The sequence below is a fragment of the Rhinolophus sinicus genome, linkage group LG06 (genome assembly GCF_036562045.2).
Source record: "Rhinolophus sinicus isolate RSC01 linkage group LG06, ASM3656204v1, whole genome shotgun sequence".
Taxonomy (NCBI): domain Eukaryota; kingdom Metazoa; phylum Chordata; class Mammalia; order Chiroptera; family Rhinolophidae; genus Rhinolophus; species Rhinolophus sinicus.
The window spans coordinates 74,810,859-74,838,844 of NC_133756.1; the positions used below are offsets into that span (position 1 = coordinate 74,810,859).

At 49.0% G+C, this 27,986-nt stretch overlaps 1 protein-coding gene and 1 long non-coding RNA gene across 2 annotated transcripts; one reads left to right on the plus strand and one right to left on the minus strand.

Moving 5' to 3' along the window:
* The first annotated feature begins 35 nt into the window (after nt 1–35).
* Nucleotides 36–27,897, plus strand: PXDC1 (PX domain containing 1). Its single transcript, XM_019752372.2, has 5 exons — nt 36–733; nt 14,373–14,464; nt 15,233–15,350; nt 22,392–22,503; nt 26,716–27,897. The coding sequence occupies exons 1-5, from the start codon at nt 478–480 to the stop codon at nt 26,831–26,833; spliced, it is 696 nt and encodes a 231-aa protein (XP_019607931.1). The 5' UTR covers nt 36–477; the 3' UTR covers nt 26,834–27,897.
* Nucleotides 1,890–3,428, minus strand: LOC141572160 (uncharacterized). Its single transcript, XR_012497346.1, has 3 exons — nt 2,929–3,428; nt 2,524–2,667; nt 1,890–2,327 (listed from the first exon to the last, which is right to left on the minus strand). It is a non-coding gene; the product is annotated as an uncharacterized LOC141572160 (long non-coding RNA).
* Nucleotides 27,898–27,986: the final 89 nt, after the last annotated feature.

The following is a 27,986-nucleotide window of genomic DNA, read 5'->3' on the forward strand; positions in this document are numbered from 1 at the left end:
GGGCCGAGCGCTCGGGTTTCTGGCCTGCTCGGGGCGGCCGGGGGTCCCCGCGGCCCCAGCAGCGTGGTATCCGTGTAAGCGGCACCGGGCCGGGGCGGCGGGTCTGGCCACCCCCTCTGCGCGCTGGCCGTGGCTCGTCCTCTCACCCGTAGGCGGAGGAAGGCGGACCTGCAGCGGCCCCAACGTCGACTGCCGCGCCGCCCGCGGTGGGAAGTGCCTTATAAAGCCGCAGCTCGGCCGGCCCGACCGACTCTAGCAGCGCTGTCTCCGGAGTGCGCGCGGAGGCGGGGTGCGGGCCCACGACACATCTCCGACGGACCCCGATCCCGGGCAGCCCCCAGACTGACTCCGGCTCCGGACAGACCTCGGACGGACCCCGATCTCAGGCAGATCCCGGCCGGGCCCAGACGAGCCTCCTGCCCGCGGGCGGCGGTGGCCCAGGGCGGCCCGGCGGCGGGGGCATGAGTGGCCCGCGGCATGGCCTCGGCGGTGTTTGAGGGCACCTCGCTCGTGAACATGTTCGTGCGCGGCTGCTGGGTGAACGGTATCCGCAGGCTCATCGTAAGCCGGCGCGGCGACGAGGAGGAGTTTTTCGAGATCCGCACGGAGTGGTCGGACCGCAGCGTGCTGTACCTGCATCGCAGCTTCGCTGACCTGGGCCGCCTGTGGCAGCGCCTCCGCGACGCCTTCCCGGAGGACCGGCCCGAGCTGGCGCGCGCGCCGCTGCGCCAAGGTGCGGGGGCCGCGGGCACCCGGGTGGGATCTTACGGGGAGACGTGGTTGCGAGGTCTTTTTAAAGTGCAGTAAAAGGAAAGGGGAAGTTACTTAAAGCGAGATTGAGCCTTTTTCCCTCCGTCTCCGGGACGGACAGGGGACACTTCTACCCTCCGTCCCCAGATGAAAGGCGTCCAGGACGCCAATGGTAAGAAGACGGGGAGTCGGCCCTTGGAGACTTGAGGCCTTCCCGGCCGAGATCGGCAGGTCAAGTGCCCTGATCGTCAACGAGGACGAGTCACTGACCAGTACCAGTGTCAGTTGGGCCCCCAGGCCGTTCAGCCTCAGTCCCTGCTCTGGAGTGGCAGCAGTCTCCCTCCCACCCTCCGGAGGGCCGGTTGCGACCCCTGGCCCGCCCAGACAGCGGCGGTAGGGGCCGGGGGAAACGTTTGGGAAGAGTTAACAACAGTGTCCAGTTGGGGTCGCGTCATTTTTGGGAGCCGCCCTTCAGAGTCCTCCCCCGGGAGGGACCGCGCCTCTTGTTTTCTCCGGTGACAGAAGAGCCTGAGTGCGAAGTGCCACGCAGCTTTCTGTCACTCCTTGGGAGGGGCAGCCCCACGGGCAGCTGCAGGGGTAAGCTGGGGTCCCCACCCCCAGGGGTGGGTCCACATTCGGGTTTGATTAACTGCAGCAGCCTCCTCCCTGGCCTTGTGACTCGTCCTGGCTCACAGGGACTCGGGTTTTCAGAGAACTGCTATGGTTTCCCAGTTGCTATTGCCTGGCTGACGCACATCCCTCGGGCTGCCCTTTGGAGGCCAGGCTGAGAGGAGGTTGGAAGAGGGGAGCAAGTGCCAGAGAGGCTAAAGTTGAGATGAGAAGGATTCCGGAGTGGGGAGAAAGGGCCAGGGAAGACTGTAGAGCTTCTGAGCAGCTCCCCTTCCCTTACCCCCTCTGTGTGATCACTTGCAGCTTGGTGACACTTCACCCTGAAGTCTTCCTTTCTGCAGTCCTCTAAGCAGTGGCCTAGTGGCACCTTTGGGGCCATATACTGAAGATGAGGGTGTGGCCAGGACAAAGTCTCCTTAGCTGCTGGTTTGCCTGAGGTCTTAAGATAACCTCTACTTCCCCTTGCTGATAGCCCCCAGCCCAGAGTGTGAACTATATGGGTCATTAGGTCAGTTCCCAGGACACATCCTCTGGCAAACACCTCAGTTGGCTAGGCTCCCGAAGCCAGCAAGTTTGAAGGCCCTGAGTGAGATGGCCTGCCTTTCAGGCTTCTCTTTGCTCCTTAGATTCTCCCATTTATAGCCATTCTGGAGATAGTTTAGTATTATTTTAAGCATGGCAGCAGGTTTCCTTGGATTTGCTATTTGGGTGTGTATGTTATTATATTTTTTAAAATTTAACAAATGAATGCCCAAGTCAGGAAAGCTTAGATGAAGGAACAGCAGTTTATTCAATGGCTTACATCCTTTCTGGAACAAGGCGGGCCATAAACAAATTGGAGTCCCTGAGAGCTGCCGGAGTGTCTGCCTTCCACTCTGCCCTCCAGGTCTCACTGCTCAGTTGGCCCAGCACATCTGTCACCCCAAGCGCTCCATTTGGCTCCTGCCCTGTAACATGGTACCTATTGGCTACTTTTTTTGTGTGTGAGTATTAAAATGCAGAGTAGAGTGTCTAGTAAGCCCTCCATTGATGATAGTTGTTATTGTTCCCCTCAGTGTCAGCTGCTTCTGGGGACTTGTAGACAGTTGGTGGGGAGGAGGGTGTGGCTTTCGCCTCCCTGGGACATGGGAGTGAAAGTCTTACCTGGAGCAGAAGGGAGGTGGGTGTGAGGCCCTTGACCTGCCATGCACATGTCCCTGGCTCTGTTGCTTCTGTGCTCATTTGTGTTGGGTCAGTTCTGGGTTCCTGAGATGTAGACAGAGAGAGTGCCACTGAAGAGTGGACCACCTGCAAGTGAAGAAATGTTTAGGAACAAGGTGATTACTGGGGAGAAAAGAAGATTTGGAAGGGATATGATAGTTGCTTTTAATTATCTAAAGGAGGGGGGAAATTGGAACTAGGTGTTAGACGTGACAGTCGGTGGGGGCAGCGGCAGGGGTGGTGAGGATGGGTGAAGGACTTTATAAGCCTTGGCTGAACTCCTGCAAGAGCAGGCTCAGCACCCCCTGAGAGGAGGAGATAGATGGGACCTTACTTCTGGGACCTTACTTCTCCATCTAGTTCCTGATTCTCTGCGTGGAGGCAAGCTGGTCCCTTCCCCAGCACCACCTGAGTTTTGTTGTACAATGCCAGGAGAAGTCCTTTTCCTTTCTCAGATTCATTTAAGTCAAGGGAAATCATTTGCTAGGTAAAATACATCACAGTAATGTAAAAGAACAGTCTACCTTATTTTCTTGCAGATTTATTATTTGCATAAAACAATTGTCTGGATATACAAACTAAATACAAAAGGCAATAAGATATATGTGTGTTGTATTGGAAATGCCAGGTTTTCTCAGTATAATTCCCTATCAGATTTCCTTGGTTTAAATTTATTAAAATATTTCTGGGCTGGGTTAGATTGTGCTCTCTAGTTTCGTTAAAAAGCTTTGTGAGGAAATCTGGGTTTCAGAGCTGACGCTGGCAGTATACTGGTAGCTCTTGTAAATGTACCACTGAATATCCTCAGAGGATGTGAAACCTTGGCCACTACTAGCTTTGAATCTGCTCGCAATTGAAGGGAAGCAGAGCCCTTTCTCTTAGTCCCTGAAGTATTGCAGTGGGGGAGACGTTTATACTGCAATGGGGAGAGAATGCGATTTTTCTTCCTTCTGCACACACACTGTAATGTTGGGCCTTGTATGTTGCATGGTGACACCTGTCCAGAGGTACTTGAACTGCTGCATGGAGGCACTGTGCTCACTAGCTTTCCTTCCTGGCCTTCTGTTTGGGCGAGGCTGACTTCAGGACTTATTCTGATTCTGTCCTCCATCCTTTCGCCTTGGAATCTTGGCCTCTCACCTTACCCTTTTCTTCATCTGGGTCTGATGTACCCACCTCTTCCTTTCAAGGGGACAGAGATGGATGCTTCCTGCTGGATATTAGCTCCAGGTGACCAAAGTGCCGTTTTCACTTTTTTAATGCTCTGACACCAGTGATGCTGAGTCTGACTGAAATCCCCTCTGTGCAATACTTAACGTGGTTCAGGATTTCCTGACCAGACCATGGCCACGGGCTCCTGCCTATCACATCTCTCAGGTCTGGGAAGGTTTATACTTTAGAACTGCAACATGCAGAACTTCCTCATTGACTGTTTAGGGCTCTTGGACTATTTTGATTCTTTTCTAAAGCACCTATTTCAGACCTGGTCACCACTGTAGCAAGACTCCATTTCCAAGTAGTCAGTGATCTTTGATTCTTGACTACTGGAAAGTCACCGTTTCACTTGTGCATTCATTCAGCAACTTTCTGCTGAATGCTTACCACGTGCCAGGGTTCTTCCTAGGTGTTGAGGACACAGTAATGAACAAAATATACAAAAAAACCACCATATATATATAGTGCCTGGTTAGCTCAGTTGGTTAGAGTGCGGTGCTGATAACACTAAGGTAGCCAGTTCGATCCCCTCATGGGCCACTGTGAGCTGCACCCTCTTTAAAAACAAATAAATAAACAAATATCCCTGCCCTGATGAGCCCTCATAATTCTTATATTCTTGTCGGGAGAAACCCAGTAATAAACAAGATAAGTAAAACGTATATTAGATAGTGATAAATGTTCAGAAGGAACAAAAAGTAAGCAAGGAAAGGGGCTATGCCTTGTGGGCACAGGGAAGGGGTTAACTTTCAGGTAGGGTGGTCCAGAAGGTCTCAGAGGCAGTGACCTCTGAGTAGAGAGACCAAAAGGAGGGAAGGGAGAGAATCAAACTGCATGACACCTGGGAAAGAAAGAGCAAGTGCAAAGGCCCTGAGACCTGCATGAGCCTGGTGGCTTTGAATAGTAAGGCGGCCATGTGAGGCGAGTGGAGAGAAGGAGATGGAGTGTCGTAGGAGGAGAGCAGGAAGGCAGGCTGTGGGCAGGTCACTCTCAGATGTGGCCTCTTCTTCAGAGATGGAGAGCTTTGAGCAGTGAGGGGACTTGATCTGACACGCACTCAGCTCTATGTTGAGAAAGACTGGGGAAGGCGGGGGGACCGGGAGAGCTGCTGGGACATTGTGCCAGGTGTCGCGGAGCAGGTGTGAGAAGTGGCCAAGCACTGATTTGTCTGGAAGGGAGAGGCACAGCATGTACTGAGACGAGATGTGGGGTGTAAAGGGGTGTCGGGGCCGCCAGCCTGAGAAGTGGAATTGCCATTCACTGAGATGTGAAGCCTGCAGGAGGAGCTGGTGAAGGGGTCCAGCTTTGAATGCAGTTATTTTAGCATTTTCTCCAAATAAGGCTCACTCTTGAGAGCCTATGTCGTGCTAGTGCACACGTGTGCTCACCTTTATCACCGAGAACATTAATCTATCTGCGCACTTGTAGACTGTCTATTTTTAGGTGTGAGATCCGAGGAGCTGGAGTTAAGGCCTCCAGGGTATTACCAGGAAGGCGTGGACACACATATGCCCACCAGACTTCCCACAGCCCTGACAGCTCAAGGAAGCCCTGTGCTCTGCTCCCAGGCTCTGAGCCTGGCCACTTATTCTCACATGGGCAGACGGGAGAAGCTCTGTGCCACCCCCAAACCAGCGGCGAGAACACCACCTGATGCAGGGGCACAGTGCAGTCACCAAGTTGACTTTTTTAGTAAAAGTTGCTGAAGAAAGAGCAGAGGCCATGTGGGTCCTGGGCAGCCGATCAGGGGCACATAGGCTATCTCTGCCAGCCTGGTGGGTGACCAGCTGGGCCTGCCCCTCAGCTCTCACACAGCCCCACCCCCATGCATAGTTCACCTTAGAGTATCCTGCCTCTTCTAACGGGCAGTTTTCACTTCTCGGGGAGATTTGGGGTACCCTTTCTGGTTCACAGAACTAGTATGAATCTCTTCCACATATAGGGCTCCTGGGCTGGCTGCTTTTCCCAAGCCCCCGGGACAGCATGCACAGCATGCTCTGCTGCCCCAGTCTGGTTCCAGGACCATCATCTCCGTGTAGCCTGCTCTTTCTCTCTCCTCCTATTATATCTTTCCCAAATCCACACCCTGTTTCCGCCCAGACTTCATTGTGGTTTCCTCATCCCAGGGCTCCTGGTATCCTTTCCTTTCCCCGTGAGTGACCACTCGGCTGAGTTTGGTTTGTGGTCCTGTGATCTCATCCCATCAGATCTCAGACTGTGCCATGGGCCCTGGTGACCTGAACTAACCTCTCAGCTGGAGAAGGCGCTGGCCAGAACTATACATACACAGGTGGTTCAGTCGCTGGCGTCTAGGCCACGGTACTTTCCACAAGTTTCAAAGGAGAAACTTGGTTCTGCTCTGGATCAGTGCCACACACCCACTGCTAGCACCCTGGTCGCCCTCAGGTTGTCCCCAGGGACACAGCTTCCCATCCCTCTTTAAAACAAGTCTAGGCTTTATGTCACTCTGCGGTCTGTTTTTATAAGCACTTTTCCAAAAGCTGAAAGACGTTTCTGTGTTGTCACCATTCACGATAAGGGAAGATTCAGAACGCCAGGGCAAGGTGACCATACTATGCAGAGCTAATAAAAGGCATTTGGTCAGTTTGCCATTTCTGAGTGAAACTCAGCTTAGAGTTTCATAATGTTCGTGGGATTTGGGAGACCGAGGAGAGGCTGATAATGTCCTATGAACCCAACATGCATCTTACCCATGGGGCCCCAGTAACAGATGGCCCAGGCCACCGCGTCCTCTGGGTGAGGCATCCTGCGGGAGGACAGTACATAAATAGGACAGTACATCCTTTAGCAGCGTTTGGCATTTCTGTCCCACTGAAAGCCATATTTTATTGGTATATTTGTTTTGTTCACTTTTTCTTGGGTGATGGTAGATGTCCACTGGCTGCTTTCGGTCGTCAGCATTAAAAAGGTGGTCCCCTGGTCCCAGAACAAGCCTGAGAAGTCCCCCCAGAGCTCCTGATCTGAATCTTCTCTTTGATGGCAGGTGCAGGGAGGAAGCAGAGGCAAAGAGTCCGTTCTCTGTACTTTTCTGGTCCAGCTGTGGCGTCTGAAATGATGGCAGTGCACGGTATCATGTGACAGCACACATGCACGTGCTGGGATGTTACTCTCCGAACAGACACTTCCAACCCATCCTCCTTACCTCACCCCCTAAACTGAGTCACGGTGGTGGACACAACCATGCAGCTCATTTGCTAACTTACGCCAGCACGTTTTACTTCGTATTTATTTTAAGAACAAAACAATCATGCTTTGCTGGTATGTAACAGAATCAGCAGGAAGAACACACTGAGTTATCAGTTTGACAGGGAGGAGGGAAGGAATGAACATGTAATTAAATCTTTTACACACAGTATCTTTAATCCCACTAGAAACCTGCCCTGTTTCCCCAGTCAGAAAATCGAGGCCCTTGCGAGATTGGGTGACCTACCTGAGGACACAGGTCAGGTGGGAGGAGTTCAGGCGAAGTGGCCAAAAGCACTGGCTTTGGAACCAGGCAGGTGAGGATTCAGATTCTGACTCTGTCACCTGCTACTTGCCCAGTGACTTCAGGCAAGTTGCTTATTTCATCATCTCTGGGCACCTAACTGATAAACTGTCAATAATGATATCTGCATGGCTGGGTTGTGAGCACAGAAGCAGTGGTTTCCTCAGAGTACCCAGCCCCATGCTGGACACATGAGAACGGTTGGCTTTGGACTCAGCACGCTGTGACAGCATTCCCTCACTGAAAGCCATCTCTCCAGGTGTGCCCTCCATCCTCTCATCCTGTGGAGGCAGGGATGGCGATAGCCCCTGCCCGGGCCATCCCTGCCCGGGCTAAAGAGAGATCCCGTAAAAGGGTCCCCTGCGTCATCTCAGTGGGATCCGTGCGGACCAGGCCTGTGGCTTTGCTGTGCCAGAGACTAGACTTTGGTGCTTGACGGGGGTCAGGCTGGGGAATATGCTCCAGGGTGCAGTTTCACAAGGGGCGGGTCAATGTGGAATACCTGGGGCTGGTGTGTGTATTACCCTAAGAAACAGAATTGCCAGGTGGGCAGAGTTCTTGGGGCCAGAGCCTGCATGGGAGGTCTTGGCTGCCCTTTGCCTCCCTTGGGGAAACCCCTTCATGTGGTCTGTAAGGTTCTGCTTGTCTCAGCCCTCCCTACCCCACCTTCGCCATCTGGGCCTCCTGAGGGCCTCCGCTCTTCCGGATCCCATGCCCCCTTGTATCTGCTCACCTTTCGGGATTTCTACCCTGAGAGGATGGGTCCCTGCTGTGAATCATCCTGTCGTCCCAGGTGACACGCCACTCACTGTGGCCAGTGCTGACCCCACATCCATCCTCCTAGCTGGCATGAAAGCACTGGGAGACAGGGGTGCTGCCTGGTTTGTTGTCCGAGGTGCATCCTATGTCTGGTAGGGGGCCTAACATGGAGCAGGAGCATAGACCATACTTTGAAGTGAGTGCATAATAAGTGCTTCCTGTTTTGAGAGCTTAGAATGGGGTGGTAGTCCTTAAATACTTGGATGTTCTAACACAGACTGGCTAAGTGATTGGCTTCCTAAACATGTTAAGTGTGAAGCTTCGTGAGGGAATCCCACTTTTAGTGGGAGAATAATGAAGAGGCTTAGAGAAGGAGGGTTTAAGGGAAGGACACAGTAAAGATCAGTAGTTTTAAGTCAAACTTATTTTCTCAAGTGATGAAATAACGTTCTCTCAAGGGAGCATCTCACAGGTGTGGGAAGAGGCAGAGAAAGCAAGAACATGTCCTCTCAGCCCCTTTTTGGTCTTCAGAAAGTGTTATTTTGTCTACCTCTTCTGTCTCCTCCTGCTACTGTCTCTGCCATGCTTTTCATTCTTGAAAAGATGCAAGGAGAACCAAACGTCGCTCAGCACTCCATACTCTTATAGTCGGTTGGGAGCACTACTGAGCCAGGGCAGCCAACCAGGCACCACCTTGTGTGTAGCAGGTGGGAGCAAGGGGCAGAAAGGTCTCTTGTCCTTTCATAAACGTTGTGCCACACCTGCAGATGGCAGCACAGGGGATCGAATAGAGGGGCCTTGGATTTCCAGGGAGTTGGGACTTCCACTGGGGTGCTGAGGTATGCAGGGAATAACCAACTCAGTCACGTTCTCAAGCTCATCACTGCTTACTCTCCATTTCCTGAATTTTGAGTACCTATTTAGAAAACAGGTACTTAGGAAGTAAGCCTAGAAGGTTTTCCTGGAAAATTTAAAATATTTTGTTTCTAAGATTTGCATTATGCTTGACCTTTAAAGAATATGTGTCTCTTACGCATGCAAGGTGACCCTGCATTCCTCACCTCATCCGCACGATTTTCTTCCCTGTACAGTGTTGATGGACATGTTTGTGAAATGGAAAAAAGGAACCCGGTAAATGCAATTTATTGTTTGACTTGATTTGAAAGTTCATTTACAGAAAATTTCCATAGGACTCTGTTGTGAAGTCTCCTCTTAAGAGACTTGTGTTCTTTGGGTAACGGACACTCCTTTGTGTGCTTTGGAAAGGACTGTTTTCCTTTCTGGTGGACCCAAGAAGCCTCATATTTTTATTTCCAGAATTATAGCAAGTGGCAGAAGGCACTCAGGTCAGGTTCAGATCTCCAGGGTCTGTCCTCAGAGGAAGTGTGGGACAGTTTCCAGAGGTAAGGTGCTCAGCTCAAAGTCTCCACTTCCTGGAAAAAAAAAGGGGACCTTGGACCCAGGTTTCTGAGATTGGGAAACAGGTTTGTTTATATTTGCTCTCATTGATGGATCTTTGTGTTGATACCAGCATGTTCAGTTTGGGTTCCAAGAATAAATCAGGTGTTTGTGTTTACGTAAAAGAAACTAATCCTGAAACTGACAGAAACACATCTGTGTTCTCAATTTTCAAGGCTAAACTAGTTTCGAAGGAAAGGGCACCCTGGCTGCTCTAGGCTGATTTTAGCCCTCAAATGTATATAAAATTGGCACACTGAAATTTATATATAATTGTGTTATCAAGCTTTTGGTTTCAAATTTTTAACTGTTTGGGGCTAAATCTGGATGAAATTTTCACATTACAAATTGTGTACAGTGAAATCTTAAAAATTGAGGTTATATTAGTGATTATGCTTTTATCAGAAATTAGAAAAATTTCCTGGGGCTGTGAAGTCTACTGAGTCAACTTCCCGATAGAAGAATCTAAATGTGGCTGTTAAAGGATTTCACTTCCTGTGTTGTCACTACTAAATCTCGGGGTTTCCACGGAATGCTATTACCCTCTGCTGGCCAGTCCTGGCATGACAGTCTCATAGCCAAGAGGTGTGTTTTTTTCCTCATCAACTGTGCAAATTCTCAACCATTTCCCTCCTACAGTATTTATTGTTACGGTCTCAGGTAGTAAAACTGAATCAAAAAAGATCCCCATAAAATTCTCCTCCCATCAATAATATTTGGAATATAAACCCAAAATTTTAGATAATTCCAAATTATTGTATTTACGTACATTTTAAAAAATAAAATTTAAAGTTACTTGCTGTAAACAATTGATATTTGCAAAAGCTGTACCAGCCATTAAAAGCCAAAGTTCTTGGGTCACGAAGGAAAAATACAATAGATAGGATAAAAAAATACAACAGACAGGCTAGGAAGCAACCCGAATGCCTATAATCAGTTTGGGGTGACAGTACTTCATGGACTTATAGTTGTCATCTGTCGCTGAGAAATAATACAATGTCCCAAATGTGTGTTCTGCTCGTGACGCCACCTTTCAGTCTTATATCATTTTAGAATATATAATAATTTTGGGTGTCGCCAGCAGGCATTTGAGGTTTCCACCAGTTGTGAAATTGAGAAACCTGAAGGAAGGAACTCCAGTGAGCACAAAACAATTAGAAATTTAAAAACGAAAATTTATTTTATTTCCCAACTGTGACCGCAGAGAGCTGTTTTGGATTTCTTTGTCTTTTTAAAATGTTTTCCTAACACATTTAATGTACCTATTATTTGATGGGAAAAAACACTTCAAACAATGGAAGTAGGGTTATTTCCAGGGTCCAGGAGAGGAGGGAGATGTGAGCGTTGGAGTATTAAAAGGTCCAGGCTTTCGATAGCCCCTTGGACAGTTGTGACTCCTTCATGCCCTCATCTGGGGTGTTGGGGGGCTCTGCTGGACAAGGCAACTGACAGCCTGTGCCCCTCACCACTGTGCTCCTCGCTCTAGCAGGGGTGGTGCAGCGTCAGTCAGCCCCGGTCTGCTGCGATTAGGAGGGTTTCAGTAAATTTAACTGAATCCATCACTTCATGAATCTGCCTTTAATCAGCTGAGGCCCCTCCTGGGGGACAGGCCAGTGCTAGTTGTTATTCACGTGGATGAGTTTCCTCGGAGAAAGAAGGACAGAACCTTAAGAAAGCTGATCCAGATTGCCAGCTTGACTGTCACCCCAGGGAGCCATGATGGGGCAATACATGATACAAAATAAAAAATAAAATAGTGCTCCCAACTGAAAGCCCAGAGCTTAAAAACTTATCATCTGTCATCTCTGTTCTTACAGAGAGGGATTCCAGCACCTCCCTTTCCCCACTGAAGTTTCCTCAGCCTCCTTTTGTTTTGAAGCATGTTTCCATTCCCAAGTACCATTTAGCTTCCATTCAGAAGCAGAAAGACGGGAGAAAGGAAGCATTATGGTTCTGTATGCTTCCACAGATAACATCAAACCTGGGTGGCCCGTGACTCAGTACACTGAATGCCACTTTGCCGTCCTCCGGCAGCTCTCCTGACCTTGAGCTGCTGGCCTGTCGGTTCTGGCTGGGCTCTGGCTCAGTGTGATGCGAAGTGTGAACTAGGTTACTACCCATGAGCAAGATGGAGCATACACACAGGAAATAGCTAATACTTAACTTCTGTGCTCTCTTAGGCAACTTTATTCAGTCAACAAACAGCCAGCACATTAAATCCCCTGCATGTGTCAGGCCCTGTGCTGATGCTGATAAAAGCGAGATGAACCAAAGGCGCCTCCTCCTCTCAGGTTTAGACAGTGGACTTGGGGAGACCCATCGGTGTGGAGTGGTGAATGCTGCAGAGATCAGGAGAGATCTCTGGGAGCCCAGAAGCAGACCAAGTCCCATCCTCTGATGACTTCACAGAAGCAGAGGGCAGGTGCCTACCTCTCAAGGGGTGTGTGGGCTTTTCTCATTCATGAGCCCAGACGTGGGGGGAGGTCAGCAGGACGGGGTCTCCCAGCAGCAGTGCAGCATGAGAGTCGGGGGTTGTGTTTGGCAGCATGGACCTGCTCCTCAGGGGTTGGTGTGAGGGTGTGGGAGAGTCACAGGGCACAGGGCCAGTAAAGTAGGCAGGGGTCAGATCGGGGAGATTCTGTGCACTGACTTAAAACACTGATACTGTTTCCAGAGGCCTGACCGTACTTCTTGTCTTTCTCTAGTTCATTCTGGAAAATGGGTCACCAAGAAGATAGGGTTGTCAGATAAAATACAGGACACCAAGTTAAGGTTAAATTTCAGATAAACAACAAATAATTTTTTAGTAGAAGTCTATCTATATTATTGCATTATTCACTGTTTATCTGCAATTCAAACTTAACTAGGTGTCCTGTATTTTAGTTGACAAATCTGGCCACCTTAAAAGATCAGTATAAAGCAGAATGTGTTTATCTGACTAAATCTTACCCTTGGAGGTTATTAACCAAATCATGGGTTGAACATTAATTAAATCAAAGATGTGACCAAAAATATGTTGTTAAAGCAAAAATACAAGAACTATAAACGTCTATCCTAATTTAAGATTGTTAAATTATGCTTTATCACCTATAAAATGGGTGTAAATATGCTGTGTGCTCACTATATAAGAGGCTAATCTTCCTAAAAATGTACCAACAGAACATAAAATACTACTGTGTCATAACTTGATTGATTTAACACTTGTATTCTATCTGCAATAAAAGTTAAAATATAAGTACAGTTTTGCTCGTCTTAGAATAATGAAGCACTTTCTGGGGACAATTTACATAACTGTCCTTTGAAAACAACTCTTCAGAGGATTTTGCATTGGTCCTCTTTTCCTCTGTAGACTTCCCTGTAGCTAGCAGATCAAAGCATTTTTGTGGAAAGCATGTGTGTGTGTGTGTGTGTGTGTGTGTGTGTGTGTCTGAAAGTCTATGCGAGGAATTCAGGGCCTGGAGAAGAGGCATCCTGAGAATCTGGCTCTCTGGTATTTTCTTCCTTCCCTTCCCTGCTTCCCCTAACATGCAGGGTGGTGTGGTGGGGCCAGGCAACATGGGGAAGAGAGGGAGAGGTGGCTCCCATCCATTTCCCTGATGACAGCTAGGGCCTTGTGCTGGGGGGTGTGCGGAAGCTGTGTGGACAGAGGCCCAGGGTTTCCCAGTGGGCAAGCCATGGCCCACCCGCCAGCCTCTGGGGCTCCTGCTCCCTGGACAGCTGCCAGCTGGCCTCCTGGGCCAGTGTGGTGAGGACGGTGGGCAGGGACAAGCAGGGATGCCCGCACCCATGGTAGCCTGTGCTATAGGAGGTTGAGAGAAGGATTCCTGGCCTTCACTCCAGCTGACATTGTGGAGGATTCCCCAGGCTTTCTGAGATGCCCTCACCCTATGTCTAGGGGTGCTCCTGGTTTCCAGGGACTATATGTTCTGGGCCTCTAATTTCAATCATGTAGTTTAGGAAGTTAATTTTACCACTTATGCAGACTCAGTCAATATGTTGCCTCAAAAACGAATAACGCTTTCTCCCATCCCTAAGAAGCCGATGTGTAGAAACTGTAATGGGAAGATTTGTGTCCTGCACTGCTCATGGGGAGGCAGAAATACACCCCAAATCTCCATGCTGCAAACTAGGGTGTTTTTTTTTTAAACAAAGTACTGTACTTTGTAGCGAGCAGCCAGTCAGGTCTTCCGGTAACTGTAACAAGGACAGACGCTGTGATTCCTGAAAAGAGCTGTGAGTCATGGCCACTGGGGTTTTCTCTGGGTAGAGATCTGATTATTTGACTTCCAAACCCAGCATTTAAATGACTTGTCTAAATATGGGCTCCGTGTACATGGGTCCTGTGGTCAGGTCTGCCGTGGCCAGCAATGTACGAATCCTTCCACTGTGTTCTTGGGAGTGGGTGGGGCCTGGGCCACTCAGCTGGCAGGGGCTGAATGGTCCCCCGCTGAGTTCTGCCTGAGTCCATGGTGTTTATGGAGCTGGCCCAGACTGTCGCTCTCAGATGGGTCTTGGATGGTCTATCTGTGGCTTACACCTGCCTGCCCCACTCATTCACTGTCCCCAGCCTGCCAGACTTCTCCTTGGAGGGCCAGTGTCCACTCCAGCACACAAGCAAATCATTCATTGGGTCTTTGAAACTTAGCATGAGGTTTAGAGCAGAGCCCTCGGGGTAGGGCTATGCATACCTGAATGTGGCTGAGTACATAGATCCCCAGACCCCTTTCATGCGTGATGACATGGGGATGGCATCCTCATCCTTCATCATGGGATGCCTATGGCCTGTATTTAACATAGAAGCACATTTCCTGGTGTGTTTTTCTGACTTGAGGAATTACTGTTTCAATCCTAGGACTGATTGCCATAAAGGATGCCCACGATATAGAGACCAGGCTGAATGAGGTGGAGAAGCTGCTTAAGACCATCATCAGCATGCCGTGTAAAGTAAGTGCGTCAGGTCTGGGCTGGGCGGGACGTCGGTACACCCTGCCCGCTTCCAAATCACTGGCCTGCTTGCCCCCTTTGTCGTTGGCCTCTCCCTGGAGGTATCAGGCCGCAGGGAGGTGGGTGGATATAACCAGGGGAAGGGAAGACTCCTGTGGGCTCCAGGGACTCCGTTTTTTGGTGTGTGTTTTTCTCCCTAGGGAAGAAGTGAAAGTGAGGGGCCAAGGAGGTGTTGAGTAGGAAGAGACATGGTCCCTCCGCTGTGGTGGGCTTTGCTTTCTTGCCTCCGTGCAGAAACCCACTGGTATTGCTGAGGGTTTGGGAAGAGGGCGTGTGGGAGCCAAAGGGAGTGTTAGCATAAACATCTGTAGGTGGCCTTATAAATGAAGTTTGCAAGCTTTGTGTGCAGTAATGAGGAAGAATCTGCGCTTGAGTCAGGCAGACCTCCTGTAAGCTTCGTTTCCTCCTATGTGAATGGGAAGGGTCGACATGCTCACAGTTTATTGTAAAGTGAAGGGAGCAGTTTATGAGAGCTGGCACATACCAAGCACTCAGAAAAACTAGCCATTGTTTCCATTCGCCCCATCCTTCCTATCCTGGGGGCCTTGCATGTTAGCCAGGTGGGGCGACAAATGACGAACAGTTCTGTGATTGTAGCCTGCTCTTGTGCTTCGTCCCGCAGGCTATATGGACAACTCAGGGGCGTTGGCTTCAATGGGCCCATCTTGCAGAGCATTAATTTTTAGTAATTAACGTATTTCTCCCCAGTATTCTAGGTCAGAAGTTGTGCTCACCTTCTTTGAAAGATCTCCTCTAGATCAGGTATTAAAAAATGACAATGTACACAAAATTCAACCCAGCTTTCAAAGTCCGGTGAAAATATCAGGTAAGAGCTCCAGGGAAGGCTGGGACAAAGTGCTGCTGTGGAAGGCTGTGGTTTTCTAGAAACCTTTCCAGTGTGTTGTCTGTGTGGTTAGACACAGCTTCCATCCTTGGGATCCAGAAAGACAATCCAACAGAATGCTGAGATAGTGGATTTACACTCTTCCTACTTCCACAGGGAGTTATTTGGTGTATAAATTGGAACTTACTTAAGAAACAGTACAATGATGAAAACATTAATGATGCATTTTGAAGCAAAATACTGGAATCAATAATCTAGCCTGCTAAAATAAGATAGTTCACATAACGTGGCATTGAATTAGATTCTTGGTTTTAGGGCAGCCAGGATGAAAAGGGAAATATACAATTTAGGAATTGTTAGCATTGATAAATTAAACTGAAAAATTACAGAGGCAAAGTCAGCAGCATTAAGAGCAAATCATCAACTGAGCAGAGTGTCTGGCCAGCTCATCCATGTGTCAGGTTGAAAGGAAGGGGAAGCCTGGACTTGACCCTTTCGGGTAGCTCTCTAAGATCTGGGCTGCACGTGTTGTTGGGACACTATTTTTTGCAGTACAGTTTTGGTGAGGTCTGCTGAAGAGCATTCTGTAGGGAAAGGAGCTCTGCCTGGCAGGGTGGGTAGTGGGGACTATCTCAGGCACTGGGCTTCCCCAGGCAGTGGGCAGTCAACTTGTTTTTCTAAGACATAGCATTGAGTGAGGTCTTGCAGGAGACTGCTGGGTGGAAGGGAGGGAAGGCAGTTGTAAGACGAGATGCAGCCCGGCTGCAGGTGAGACCCACAGAGCATCTTGATCTTAGGAAGGAGGGAAGGTGGGATTCTGTGTCCAGCACTCCATTTCTGAATGGAGGAGGAAGGAAAGAAGAGGAATGAAGGAGCAAGACTCAGAAGGAAGCTGACGGAGAGTCAGTAGATGAGAGGGGAGATGAGCCCAGAGGCAGCTCCTGAGGAGAAATTGGTGGTCATGGTGACGGAGACAGGAGGACAGGTTGGGATGATGTCATTGGTATAAAAGTGTCCTTATTGAGTTCTGTGCTGTAGCGGGGATGAGAGTCTTAATTTACGCTGGGTGAGGTGGATAGAGTGGCCAAGTTCTGGGAACCTAGAATGGAAAATGTGCTTCTATATATGACTATGTGTGAGCAGGATGGATGTTAAACCTGGGTTTGTCTGTCTGCTACTTTTCATACCTACTCACGGTAGCTTCCTGTGTATTCTTATAAGGAAGAGCAGGGGAGTTCAAGAGCCGTCCTTAGCTGGTACCTAATATCCGTAACCTTCTTTATAGGAAAGTAAAAATGGCAGTCATTTATCCTGGTGGATGTCTGTGGACCCTAGTCTTGGAGGCTCAGAGAGGGCTCCGGGGCCCTAATTGTCCATCGTGTTAGGTTTCACATGCTGTCACCTTCAGCGGGCGCAAGCTTCTGTCATTTAGTACACAGTGGAGGAATCCCAGCACTAGTGTCTGTGGTTTGCTTTGTTTCATTTTGTTTTGAGCAAATGGGAGAGCAAAGAGCAGCACAATCTTTTCCGGGCCTGTGCTGGTGTCAGGAGGGGCTGGACTGTTGGTTTCGGGTGGCCCCCAGAGTGTGAGAAGCACAGACTCCAGCTGCGAGGAGTTGCCTCTTTATGATTGAGTAACTCCTAGAGTGCCACGACCCAGAACATTTCCAGCCCTCTGTCTTAGTGTCCTGTTTTATCAGTGACTTGGATAAATGCATGACCATGTTTATCCTGAAGGGCTGAGGATACTGCGATGAAGTTTAACAGGGATAACCGGAGACTCCCATGCTGAGGTTTTAAATATGTTCTCAGTGTGTTTGCGAGGACTGAAGGCAGAGGTTTTAGCTTGCACTGCAGATGTGCCTCGGTGAGGCCTTGCTAGGGCCGCAGCATCCAGCTTTAGGAAGGCAGGGCTGCTGACCTCCCTGTGCCAGCCGGGTGCCCAGGTCATCTGGGCAGCGTGCTCTATCCCTGGGACATTGCTGTGGATGGAAGTAACTGCTGCCAATTTTGGCTCAACACAGAACACTTTGTAATAAATGGGGCTGCCTAACAATGGAGTTTGTAAACATCTATCTGGTGTAAGTATGTCTCCCGAAGCCTCAAGCCAGGGTCCTGTGTGAGGTGTCCCTGCCTGGTGGTAGGCTGGGGGAGTGCCTCTGGCACCCTTCCAGAGCTAAGATGCTCTGACTTTGGCAGGTTTCCTCCTCTTTCTCTGCCCTAAACGATTGGGCACCACGTCTGGGGATTCTCCCTTTGAAGCTTCCCAGCCGTCCCTTCTTTGTTCCCGGACTATCCAGTTCTCACTCTGTCTAAGCGAATGCTTCCCGACATAAATGAGTGTGTAAGTGTGCAAGCGTGAGGGGGGTTTCCCACGGGATATAAGATGCACCCTCATTATTCACTGAGTGAGGAAATAAATATCTGAAGACAACAAACTATGGAAAGTTCAAAAATACTTTTTAATGAAACTCTCATTTGCAGTACACCAACATCCCTCTGAAGAACTAGTTCACACATGGGCAAGCCGTGTCACTCAGTCTTGGGGTGTTGCTGGATTCCGGGATCCCCAGGCTCTGAGCCTCAGGACCTGGAGAGCACCCCTGAGAACATCCACATGTCAGCCTCACCCTTTCCCCAGGACATACCCTGTATACTGACGTCATCCAGAACTCTGACTTCCTGGGTTTGTTAATTTTCTCAAAGCCTTATGCTCACACTGAAGTCCAAGTCCCCTCATCATTCTAGGCATGTCAGAGTCTGCCTCACTCTAGCTTTTTGATTTTGTCACCATAGAACCCTCCACTGCAGACCCTCAGCCTCCTCCTGGCTGGGCTTTGCTTGTGCTGTGGCCGCTGCTCTTCTCTCTGTTCACAAAAAGCCTGCGAGTCCACTCCCATCCTGCTAAATTCCATTCATTGGTGAAAACGCCCTGGCCTGTTGCTACTCACCCCAACCCCCAGGCCCCCTCCTTCCTCACAGATTTCCTAACGCCTTCTCATGCTGCTGATGTAGCATTACAAGGGGCGGTGCCGTGGGGGACCGACACTGGCCTCCCTCGCCGTCAGAGACTTCTCTTTACACTCAGGATTTAGGCGCGTCCCGCCTCTGAATGCTCGCGTAGCCTCTTCTCTCAAGTGCTGAGACTGTGTCGTGGTCAGGGGCTCCACTAGGTGGCGCCAGGCGCTAGTGGTGTGAGAACCACGCCATGATTTGCGCCCACGGCAAGGACAGTCAGGAAATACTGTGGCCTCTCAGGTGATGCTTTGGGTCAATACAACCTTAAACATTCTTCAGCCTATGTTAATTTAGATGCTTATCAAATGTAAGAAAACTTAAATTTACTTTTTTACACTGTGGCTGTGTCTGTGCAGCCTTAAAGGAAGTGTAAACCTCATCCTTGATCTGGGGACTTGGACTAATCAAATATCAGCCACAGAAATCTGATTCTTCAGGTTTGGGGGTCTGGAAAGGAATTATAATTTCAATTTTCATTAACCAGCCATCTGTACAATCTCAATCTTAATTTTCACTGTAAGAGATAGTCCAATTAGCCAGTTAATAAAAAGGCACTGCCTTAGGTTTTGTTCCATTGCTGAAGTACATTGAAAATATAATGGCAGAGAATTCAAAAGGGAGGAAAGCTATGCTATGAATGCTTTCAGGGCTGAGACTAATGCTAAAAAAAAAAAAAAAAAAAAAGGAATATGTGCATTAATGAGCTGAAGGACTGATGACATATGAGGCATATGAAAACATGGCTGCAGTTAAAAAGAAAAGAAAAATCACCACTAGTCAAACACCACAGAAGTAATTGTTGTTGAAAAGGTCCATTGGTAAATGTTAAAATTAGTGGGTGAAAGTTTGAGGAGAAATATGATTTGCATAGTCTCAATGCATCTCCCCAAAAATATTTCTTAACTATCAAGAGAGTAACCTGACTTTGGAGAAACTGGCAGAAACCTCCTTACCCAGTGATCCAGACTGACATCCCAGGAGTATGACTGTTGACATCACACACCCCTGATACGATGCATCGAGGAGAATGTGGTGTCACTCTGCAGGATTCCTGTCCAGAATGCACCACCTTCGTCGAAGCTCATGAAAACATCAGACAAATTGAGGGATAGTTAGTAAAATAACTCACTGGTCCTCTTCAAGTCTCATGGTCATGAGAGGTGAGAATAGACTGAGGAACTGTCAGAAGTGGGAGACTAAGTCACACAACTTAATGGTACAAGGGATCTGGGACTGGGTCTGGACCAGAAAAAAAAGGACATTAGTGGCAAAGCTGGTGAAACTCAGGTGAGGGAGATGTTTAGTTAATTTCCTGGATTTTATCATTGTAGCATACAGTGTTTCCCTGAAAATAAGACTGGTCTTATATTAATTTTTGCTCCAAAAGACGCATTCGGGCTTACTTTCAGGGGGTGTCATCCTGAAAAATCATGCTAGGGCTTATTTTCCGGTTAGGTCTTATTTTCAGGGAAACATGGTAGTCACCTAAAATGTTAACATTGCAAGCTGACGAGTGATATGTGAGAACTCTACTGTTTATACAACTTTTCTGTAATTCTAAAGCTAGCTCAAAATAAAACGTTTAAAAAAAGAAGAAATGCCAAAGCTGGACACTACTTCATCTGAAAAAATTATGAATGTAAAAAAGTAGCTTGCAAATGAACTATTTCATGGAATCAATCATGTATGTGGTTAAAGTCATTAAACTGGCCAATGATTTTTGCTATAGGTAGTAAGCTGACTTCTAAGAAATTCACATTTTAAGTATGTTTAAAGATAGACTTCAGAAGTTACAATTCAGAAGTTACATTTCCTTTTTATTTGCATGATACAACAGATGTAAAGACATTAGCAACAATGATAGTAATAACTACCATTAATTGAGTTCCAGGCACTTGTTAGACTTTTTACAAATACCATCTATACCATCTCATTAATTTGCACCTGTGCCTGTTGGGATGGATACTGTCCCCATTCTACCCATGAAGAAATTGTGCAAGAAGTAACCTCCCCAGCCTTAAGTAGCAGAACTCAGGGTCCAGATGTCCTTGCAAACAATTAAAGCACGTTCCTGTGCACAAACGCTTACATAGGCACCTAAGGAATGATTTGTTACAGATCTGTTTTCCAGGGCTGGAAAGATTCCATTTTCTAGAGCTCCAAATTTCACACTTAAGCGAGTAGAAAGTTCCTGTACATGGTATCTCGCATAACCAGTTCAGAAATGTTTTGAGGCGCTGACATTTTTTTTTTTTCACGTATAGGATTTCCCTACAAAAATTCTCTTGGCAAAGGGGTGGGAGAAGGGGGCTGGGGCTGTGCGCTGCCTGTACTGAGGTCACTCCGAGGTTTTATGTGCTTGCCGAGACACACAGGTTTGAGTGAGAGTTAATGAAAGCAATAAAGAAAGTGGTTCTTTTTTATTTTTATTTGCTTTTATTAGTGCTGCCATACGTTTAAAATTGAAAGGTGAGGGAATCTTAATCTTTCTTGTTAAGATTTAGTCATCTTCAGAGTCACTCAGACTTTGGTAAACATCTCCTTTTTGCACCTAGAAATTAGCTGACCCTGGAGGTTCCAAGCAGAGGCTTTTTGTTGGTTTTCAGTGCTCCTTCTCATGACTTGAAGGCTGTCCCTGCTGGTTCTCAAGCAGGGAAGGCTGTGGGTTCTGGGTGGGCTCCGGTGGGGAGGGCAGGGCAGGGCAGGAAAGAGCGCCGTGCTGATGTCACTTGGAGTGTGACTAACTGAGCTGGTGTTGCAGAAAACCCATGAAACATGAGCTATCACTTCTCCAGAAAGTCAAGTGGAAATTTTAGCAGTTACTTGGCAAATCTAATTGATGAATAGTCATTTGAATCCTGTGGGGGTGAGGAGGAACTCTTCTGTTGTGCTTTCTTCATTTTTGTGTAGTTTCCCTAATTCTCTTCATATGAAATTCAAAGAACTGAGAACCTAATACCTAGAAAGATAAAAAAGTTCACTCATAAAACAGCAAATCACACAAGGGACTAAAATAATCTAAATAATGGTCAGATATAAGAAAAAAAATAAAGCAATGTCCCAAACAACAGTAGCATGAGATGCCCGAAGAGACTGGGCAGTAACTGTGCTCTGGTTGCCCCTGCCATGCCAGAAAAGAGGAAGGGCTATTTTGAGCTGTGGATATCCATGTGTTAGGCCCTGAGTGGGAAGATGATAACCCTTTGGATTTGAGAATGCACCAGAAATGTTCCAGTTGAGGGTACTTAGTCCCAAGGTCATGGAGCTCATTGTTGGGCTGAGCTGCAGGGTCCAAGCTCCCAGCCGGCACTATTGTAGCTGCCATACCCTCAGGCACCCCCATCCCCACCTCTTCAAGCTCTGTTTGAGAATCAAACCTGCATCCTAGTAAAGCTAACACCATACAGCCAACATAGACATAGGTAGGCATTGTCTTTGTTGGCCTTTTTAAGTTAGCAAACTTTGTGCTTGTTGGTAAAAAACAATCAATTTATATACAGAATTATATAAAGTAAAACAGTGAAGTTGCCCATTTGGTTTAAAATGTACACTGATTTCATTTGATCCTCCCAGCAGCCCACCTCAGACAGGTGAGAGCTTAGAAAGATCGAGAGACCTGCACAAAGTCCCCAGCATTGTGTGATGGATGGGAGTAAGCCCAGACTGACAGATGCAAGCTCAGTGCCCTTTCTGCCCCAGCTTTACCCCAACAAGGCAGGGTGTAGAGGGAGGGCGCTCGAACAACCAGAGCCTCTTTCTGGGGGAGAGATGCCTCTCAGCTTGCACAGGGTCAGCAGGTGTTCCTGTGGAGGCTGGCATCAGCTCCTGAATCTGTGTGGCAGAGTTCCAGAATGGGCCTCTGGGGTGCAGAGTGTTCTCTTAAAATGTGGGGGAGACTGGGGGCAGTAGGTGGAGGGGGAAGTAGGAGATTGGTATAATCCCCAAACTTCAAAACTTCAAAACCTGACCCCTTCTGAATGTTCACTTTATTGCTTTCATTTTCAGAAATCATGAGGTCCAATGGATTTTGTTTAGCAAATACAGAAACTATCGTCATTGACCACAGTATACCAAACGGAAAAGAGCAACACCTGGGTGTGGATCCGACAGAGCATTTGTAAGTACACTGATTTGAATATAGGTTTATAGAAGGGGTCCCTGAGCTGTCAGCCAGTGCCAGGGGTTGGGGTGCACTGCTGTACGGACCTCTATAGGCAGGAAGTAGATGTGCCCGGAAACGCCAAATAAGTGTCCCAATACAGGCAGGATGTGGGGGAGACATCCTGCCTGTATTGGGACACTTATTTAAAGAATTTGCCTTTTCTAGAGGACAGTGAGACCTTGATTCACAAACCTTATGGGAACAGAGTTCCTTTGCCTGAGTAGCTGGCTGTGAGGGGCCATCGAGGAGAAGTTGCCAGGCTTCTGGGTCTGGTCCGTGCTGAGCCCTGAGGGGTACAGGGGCCACAAGCCTCCTCTTTCTTAGGGCCTAGTCTCCTGGGATGGGGAGAAGTGTCACCTGCATGTTGGTCTCACATCACAGAGCTGGAGGTTCCCCAGACTCCCAGGTGGCTGCAACCTGGCCCAGCGGGCCTGCTCTGAAGGAAGAGAGGATGTGTCTGATTTGTGAAGGGGGGATAGCCAAAGACAGAACTTCTCCCTTCTTCCTTCCTCTGATAACAGAACTTTGACCGTGATAAGTGATCTAGGAAAGCCCATCACCTGGAGGCCCCAGAGGCACAGCAGCCTTCATCCTTTGTGAGCTTCCAGCCATCTCCTTGGGAATTATGGGGCCACAGCTTGAAGTGGCTTCTCTTAACTGTCAAGGCCAAGCCCAGGGTTCTTCCTGATTGTGTGTCTGGGAGTTATTTAACCTCCCTTGGCTTCTCTTAATTGTCAAATTGGGACCCCTTTGCTCTCACAGGACCAGTGGTTGTGAAGACCTCAGGTAATGAGTGTGAAATGCTGGGCAAGAGCCGCCTGAGGTGGCTCTGAATGCTGAGTCCCTGTGGGCACATGAGAAGCACAGCCCATGGCGAGAGGGGCCTCTTGGCATCCCAGGTCTCGGTCCATCCACTCAGCCAAAACTGAAAATGGACCAGGACAGACTCACATGCCGAGACACACATCTGGGCTAGTTGACTACAGGACAAAGCATGACCCCAGGATCTGCCTGCGCTTTGGCAGGCAGCCCGAGCCACTTCTGCTGGCCTCTGCTCTGTGACAGAGCAAGTCAGTCCCATAGAACGGGCTCTGGCCAGCAGCTCCTACTTTTTTAGTACCTCAGATGTCTCTTGAGTGTCTAGCACAAAAATCACAGTGGAGATGTCATGAAATGTTGGTATAAAAGGATGTGCTGGCAAGGCCGAGGGGGTGTTCTTTCTCTGAAATGCCGTTGTCCCTTTGCATGCCTTGCCGTGACACAGCGCAGCATTGTACCCACTGTATGTGTATATAGATAGTGCATTAGTTCATGACCTCTGGGTTCTCCGTGTTAATGCAGGGCTGCTACCATGGCATACAAGGTTGATGTGTACAAAATGGGTGGTGGGAAGGAGAGGTCCTTCAGCTTCATGGGAGGAGTGTCTGGCTAGGGCTTGTCTTGGTGGACACCCTCCCTTATCATAGTTGCTGCAGGATCCTAATATTCCGGGAAAATCCTTTCCACCTCGACAGGCCTCAGGAGGTCTTCTGCACCCTGGCATAAAGCTAGATTTCAGAAGTAAGTTCAACTGTGAAGAGTTTTGCTGAGAAAGCAAGGGTGGTAACATGATTTTCCCAGCTAGCCTGGAGCTTCGCATGGATGGTGGTGACACAGCCTCAGTGTGCAGCTACCTGCTCCAGGACACCTGGCTGGCACAGAGAGAAAGAGCAAGGGAAAACCTCCTAGGAAAGCTTAACAAAGAAACGTCTGCCTCCAAGCAGCTCAGGGGAGCAGTTAGAGGGAATTCCTGCCTGGGACTTGCCAGGTACCAAATCTAAGGCAGTGTGGCTGCACTGATGGTCTGCTGCTGTCTGTCTCTTGGGAGCACTCCACAGGGCTGTCAGGCGGGTGCTGTGGGGTGACTCCGAGAATGGGAGGTCACAAAGAGATGGCATTTGAATAGGAGGAGGTTTTACCTCCTGGCCGCAGCTGTCTTAAGTGGTACTTGCCAGGGATCATTTGGCCCCGAGTCTGTGAATTCAACATCCTTGGGCCTGCTTATTAGGACTTGTGCCATGAAGCCAAGCAGGCAGCCCCCACTGTCCCCTGGGGGAGGGCAGGTACCAGTACCCAGGGCCACAGACCCCACTGCACTCAGGGAATGGATGTGTGTGCCTGATGGAGACATGAGTTTGTGGGACAGCTGGGCCTCTGCCTGGTTGGCTGGAGGGGTTGCCAGGCTCTTGGGAAACTCACTCCCAGACTGGAACCCTCATTCTGTCCTCATAGGTTAGGAGCAGAGGCGTTTGCCAGGCCTGCCGAGGGCCCAGGTGACTCATTTTCCTGAGCATGCCAGGGTCGGTCCCCTTCCCTCCTGAGTCCTTGGGGTCATCTGACCTGAGGGAAGGAGTTGTAACCAGGGGATAGGAAGCTGTCTGGGCAGGGCTGCATCGTGGCTGTCACTGTGGCCCTGTCCTTCACCTGTCCCGGTACCCAAGTCTCCTTTTGGTTTCATTCCAATGCTGGTTTGAGGGAAGAGATGCACCATCTTGTAACAAAGCTGGAGAAGTGGCCTTGTCTCCGTGAGACACACTGCCTCGCAGGCTGCAAACACTTCTATCTCAGCTCCATCTCTTTGTCTGCAGCCTGTGCTCCCAGGCCAGAGCACACGAGGAGGAAGAGCTGGGCTCTGAGTCCTTCCCCTGCATCTTCACACACCCTCACTGTGGAGTTAAAGGAAAACCCAGCTTTGCTGCCTCTTCTGTCTCATTTTGAAGCTATAATCACCTCCTCTACTCTTAGCTGTGAGCTTAGACCTGGAGGAAGCATGCCTCCCTCGGAGGCCCAGGTTTGAAGTTAGCAGGGTTCTGTACTGTGTGCTCTATTTTTTCCTGTGACAGCAGCAGTAGCTTGAATGCACCGTATGCTCTTGAGGCAAAGGTGGGGCCCACATCTCTGCAACCCCCATTCACCTCCTCAGCCAGTATAGCCAAGTCAGACGCTCATTACTGTGTAGTTTGGTCAGTTCGTGGCCTTCCCTGTCTCTCCTAAAGCTTTCCAGGTGTAGTGAGCTTCCACAAGTACGTAGTTAGTGATACCTCCAAGCGCTGGGAACCACTAGGAAGCAAGCAGGGACATGGTAAGCTGGCAAGCGCTATGGCCTGGAGGCTCCTTCCCACTTTCCTGTGACAGCCTTCTGGAAGGAGCTGCCCCGCCCACCTCTGCCAAGCCCTGCTGTGCCTGGGCTGATTCTTAGTTGAGGAAAACGGAAAAAGCACCGGCAGCGTCTCAGTCTCCCTTCCTAGCAAGCATGTGCTTCAGGCGCTTCTTCCTCTGTTACACATTCTTTAAAGTTTGGAGTCTTTTTGTTTTTCTCCCTACCTTAGGCCGCACCTGAGTTAGAAACGAGCTAAAATGGTTTCAGTTCATGGGGGAATCCGTATGAGGAAGGTATTTGTGTCACCTCACATTCGGGGCCCATGTTCTTCCGTGAGCTCTTCCTCTCTCCCTTCCCCCAGGTAAACTCTCACGTTGACTCAGCATCCAGTGAAGGCTTCTCGCTGGAGCGAGCCTTCCCTCTGCTGACCTCACTGCCCTCACCCAGCGCCTCTCTGGGCTCCTGCAGTGTCCTTCCTCACCTGTGCATGTGGCCTAAGGACACAGTGAGGATGTCAGCCTGTGACCACCGTGGCTTTTCTCACTCCTCTTTGCTTTAGTTTGTGTGGCCTGGCACACGGTGGGCTGCTGTTCCCACAGACAGGCCTTACCCGCCCTCTTCACTGTTGCATCCCCAGAGCTTGACAGAATAGTTCCTAGATACGGAAAAATCATCACTCTGTGAGTGAATGAATGGATGAATGCCTCGATAACTCCTAGTTAATGAATATAATAGATAGCAGTGTCGAAGGCAGTAAAAACCGAGCTGAAACAGTCTTTAGAGCAGGGTCCATTTCACCGAATTTGTAACCACGGTTCTTTCCACACTTCATCAGCGTGCATTGAAAAGGCCATGTCCACTGGTGCGACGGTCCACGCCCGGGAAGAGCATCATGGAAAGCACTCCATACTGTTTGATGTTGATCCCTAAGTGCCCTCCTACCAATGACCTTCTGCCCCTTCTCCATTTCATCAGTGGTGGGGGCAGTGAGCCAGCCTTAGCCCTCAGCTCTGTCCTTTTTCTTTCAGGTTTGAGAATGGCGGTGAGTTTACCTCAGAGCTGGAGGGTGGCGATGACCCAGAAGCTTATGTCACCAACCTGTCCTATTACCACCTGGTCCCCTTCGAGACAGACATTTTGGACTGAGTCTCCATTGGGCCCCATCCTCCCTCAGCCCTTGACTGCTGGATCTGCTGCTGTCCACTGCACGAGCTCCAGGCCCAGGTTAGACGGGGCCTGTGGGCACCAGGGATGGCGCTGCTGCCAGGCTCATGCAGCAGCACGAACCTGTGAGGCCTGCCAAGGTCTCCAACAAGCAGGAGTCAGGTTCCAGAGCCCAGTGCAGCCTGCTGCTGCTGCTGCTGAAGGATCTTCTCTCTCCGCTCCACACCGTCGGCCCGCTGCTGCATTCCTGGGACGCGCTCCATACCATGCCGGTGTGTGGAGAAGCCACAAGTGCCTGCAGGACTAGCAATGCAAGGGCAGGATGCCCAGGGCCTTACTGGTTCCTCCTCTCCTGTTACTGCTTTCTGGAGAGGAGACTTCCTCTTGGTCCAGTGGCCCAGGGCTGCCAGGCCCCTTCACTCCCCATCATCCCTCACATGACAAGCGCACAAAATAACCCTGTGACATTTTGTTGAGTTGCCAAGTTCTGGACGACAGAGGCAGGGTATGTTAAATAATCAGGATTTCCTTGGGAACCAGGATGTGTGGCTTTCATTTCTGTTTTTCGTCTTCTATCCGGAAACTGTGGGCTTTGTGTCAGCCAGAGGGGTATTTACAGAAGGCTAATTGTGAATAGGAACAGAGACAGGGGAAACCATTGAGGATCAGGTGCCTGTTGAGCTGGGACTGAGTTAATGATTCTCCCCAAGAGGAAAGGATTCCTGCCTGGCCTGCCAGCATCTCTTCAGGGTAATAGTGCTATAGCCACCCTGGGCGTGGAGGTTCACCTCTCCTGCTATTTACCCAGCGCTTAGTCTGTAATTGCCATTATTGACCTGAAAAGACAGGAATGAGAGGAAAGCACTGAGTCTCCCCATCTCCCCCTGCCCTTGGGGAGGGGCTGGGTTCTACGCGCTTATCTCCTCACAATGTCTACTAACGACCAACATTTGCTAATGTAAATAATAGTAAATTATTGAGAATCCTAATTCTTTTACACAGTCTGTTTTTTAATCTATTTTAATTAAATAAAATATATTACTCTACTTTTATGGATTTCAGGTGTGGCTTTTTATATTCCCTGCCAGGGAGGGGGTGGAAACCAAACACTGCCGCTTAACTCTGGCCATGAGCA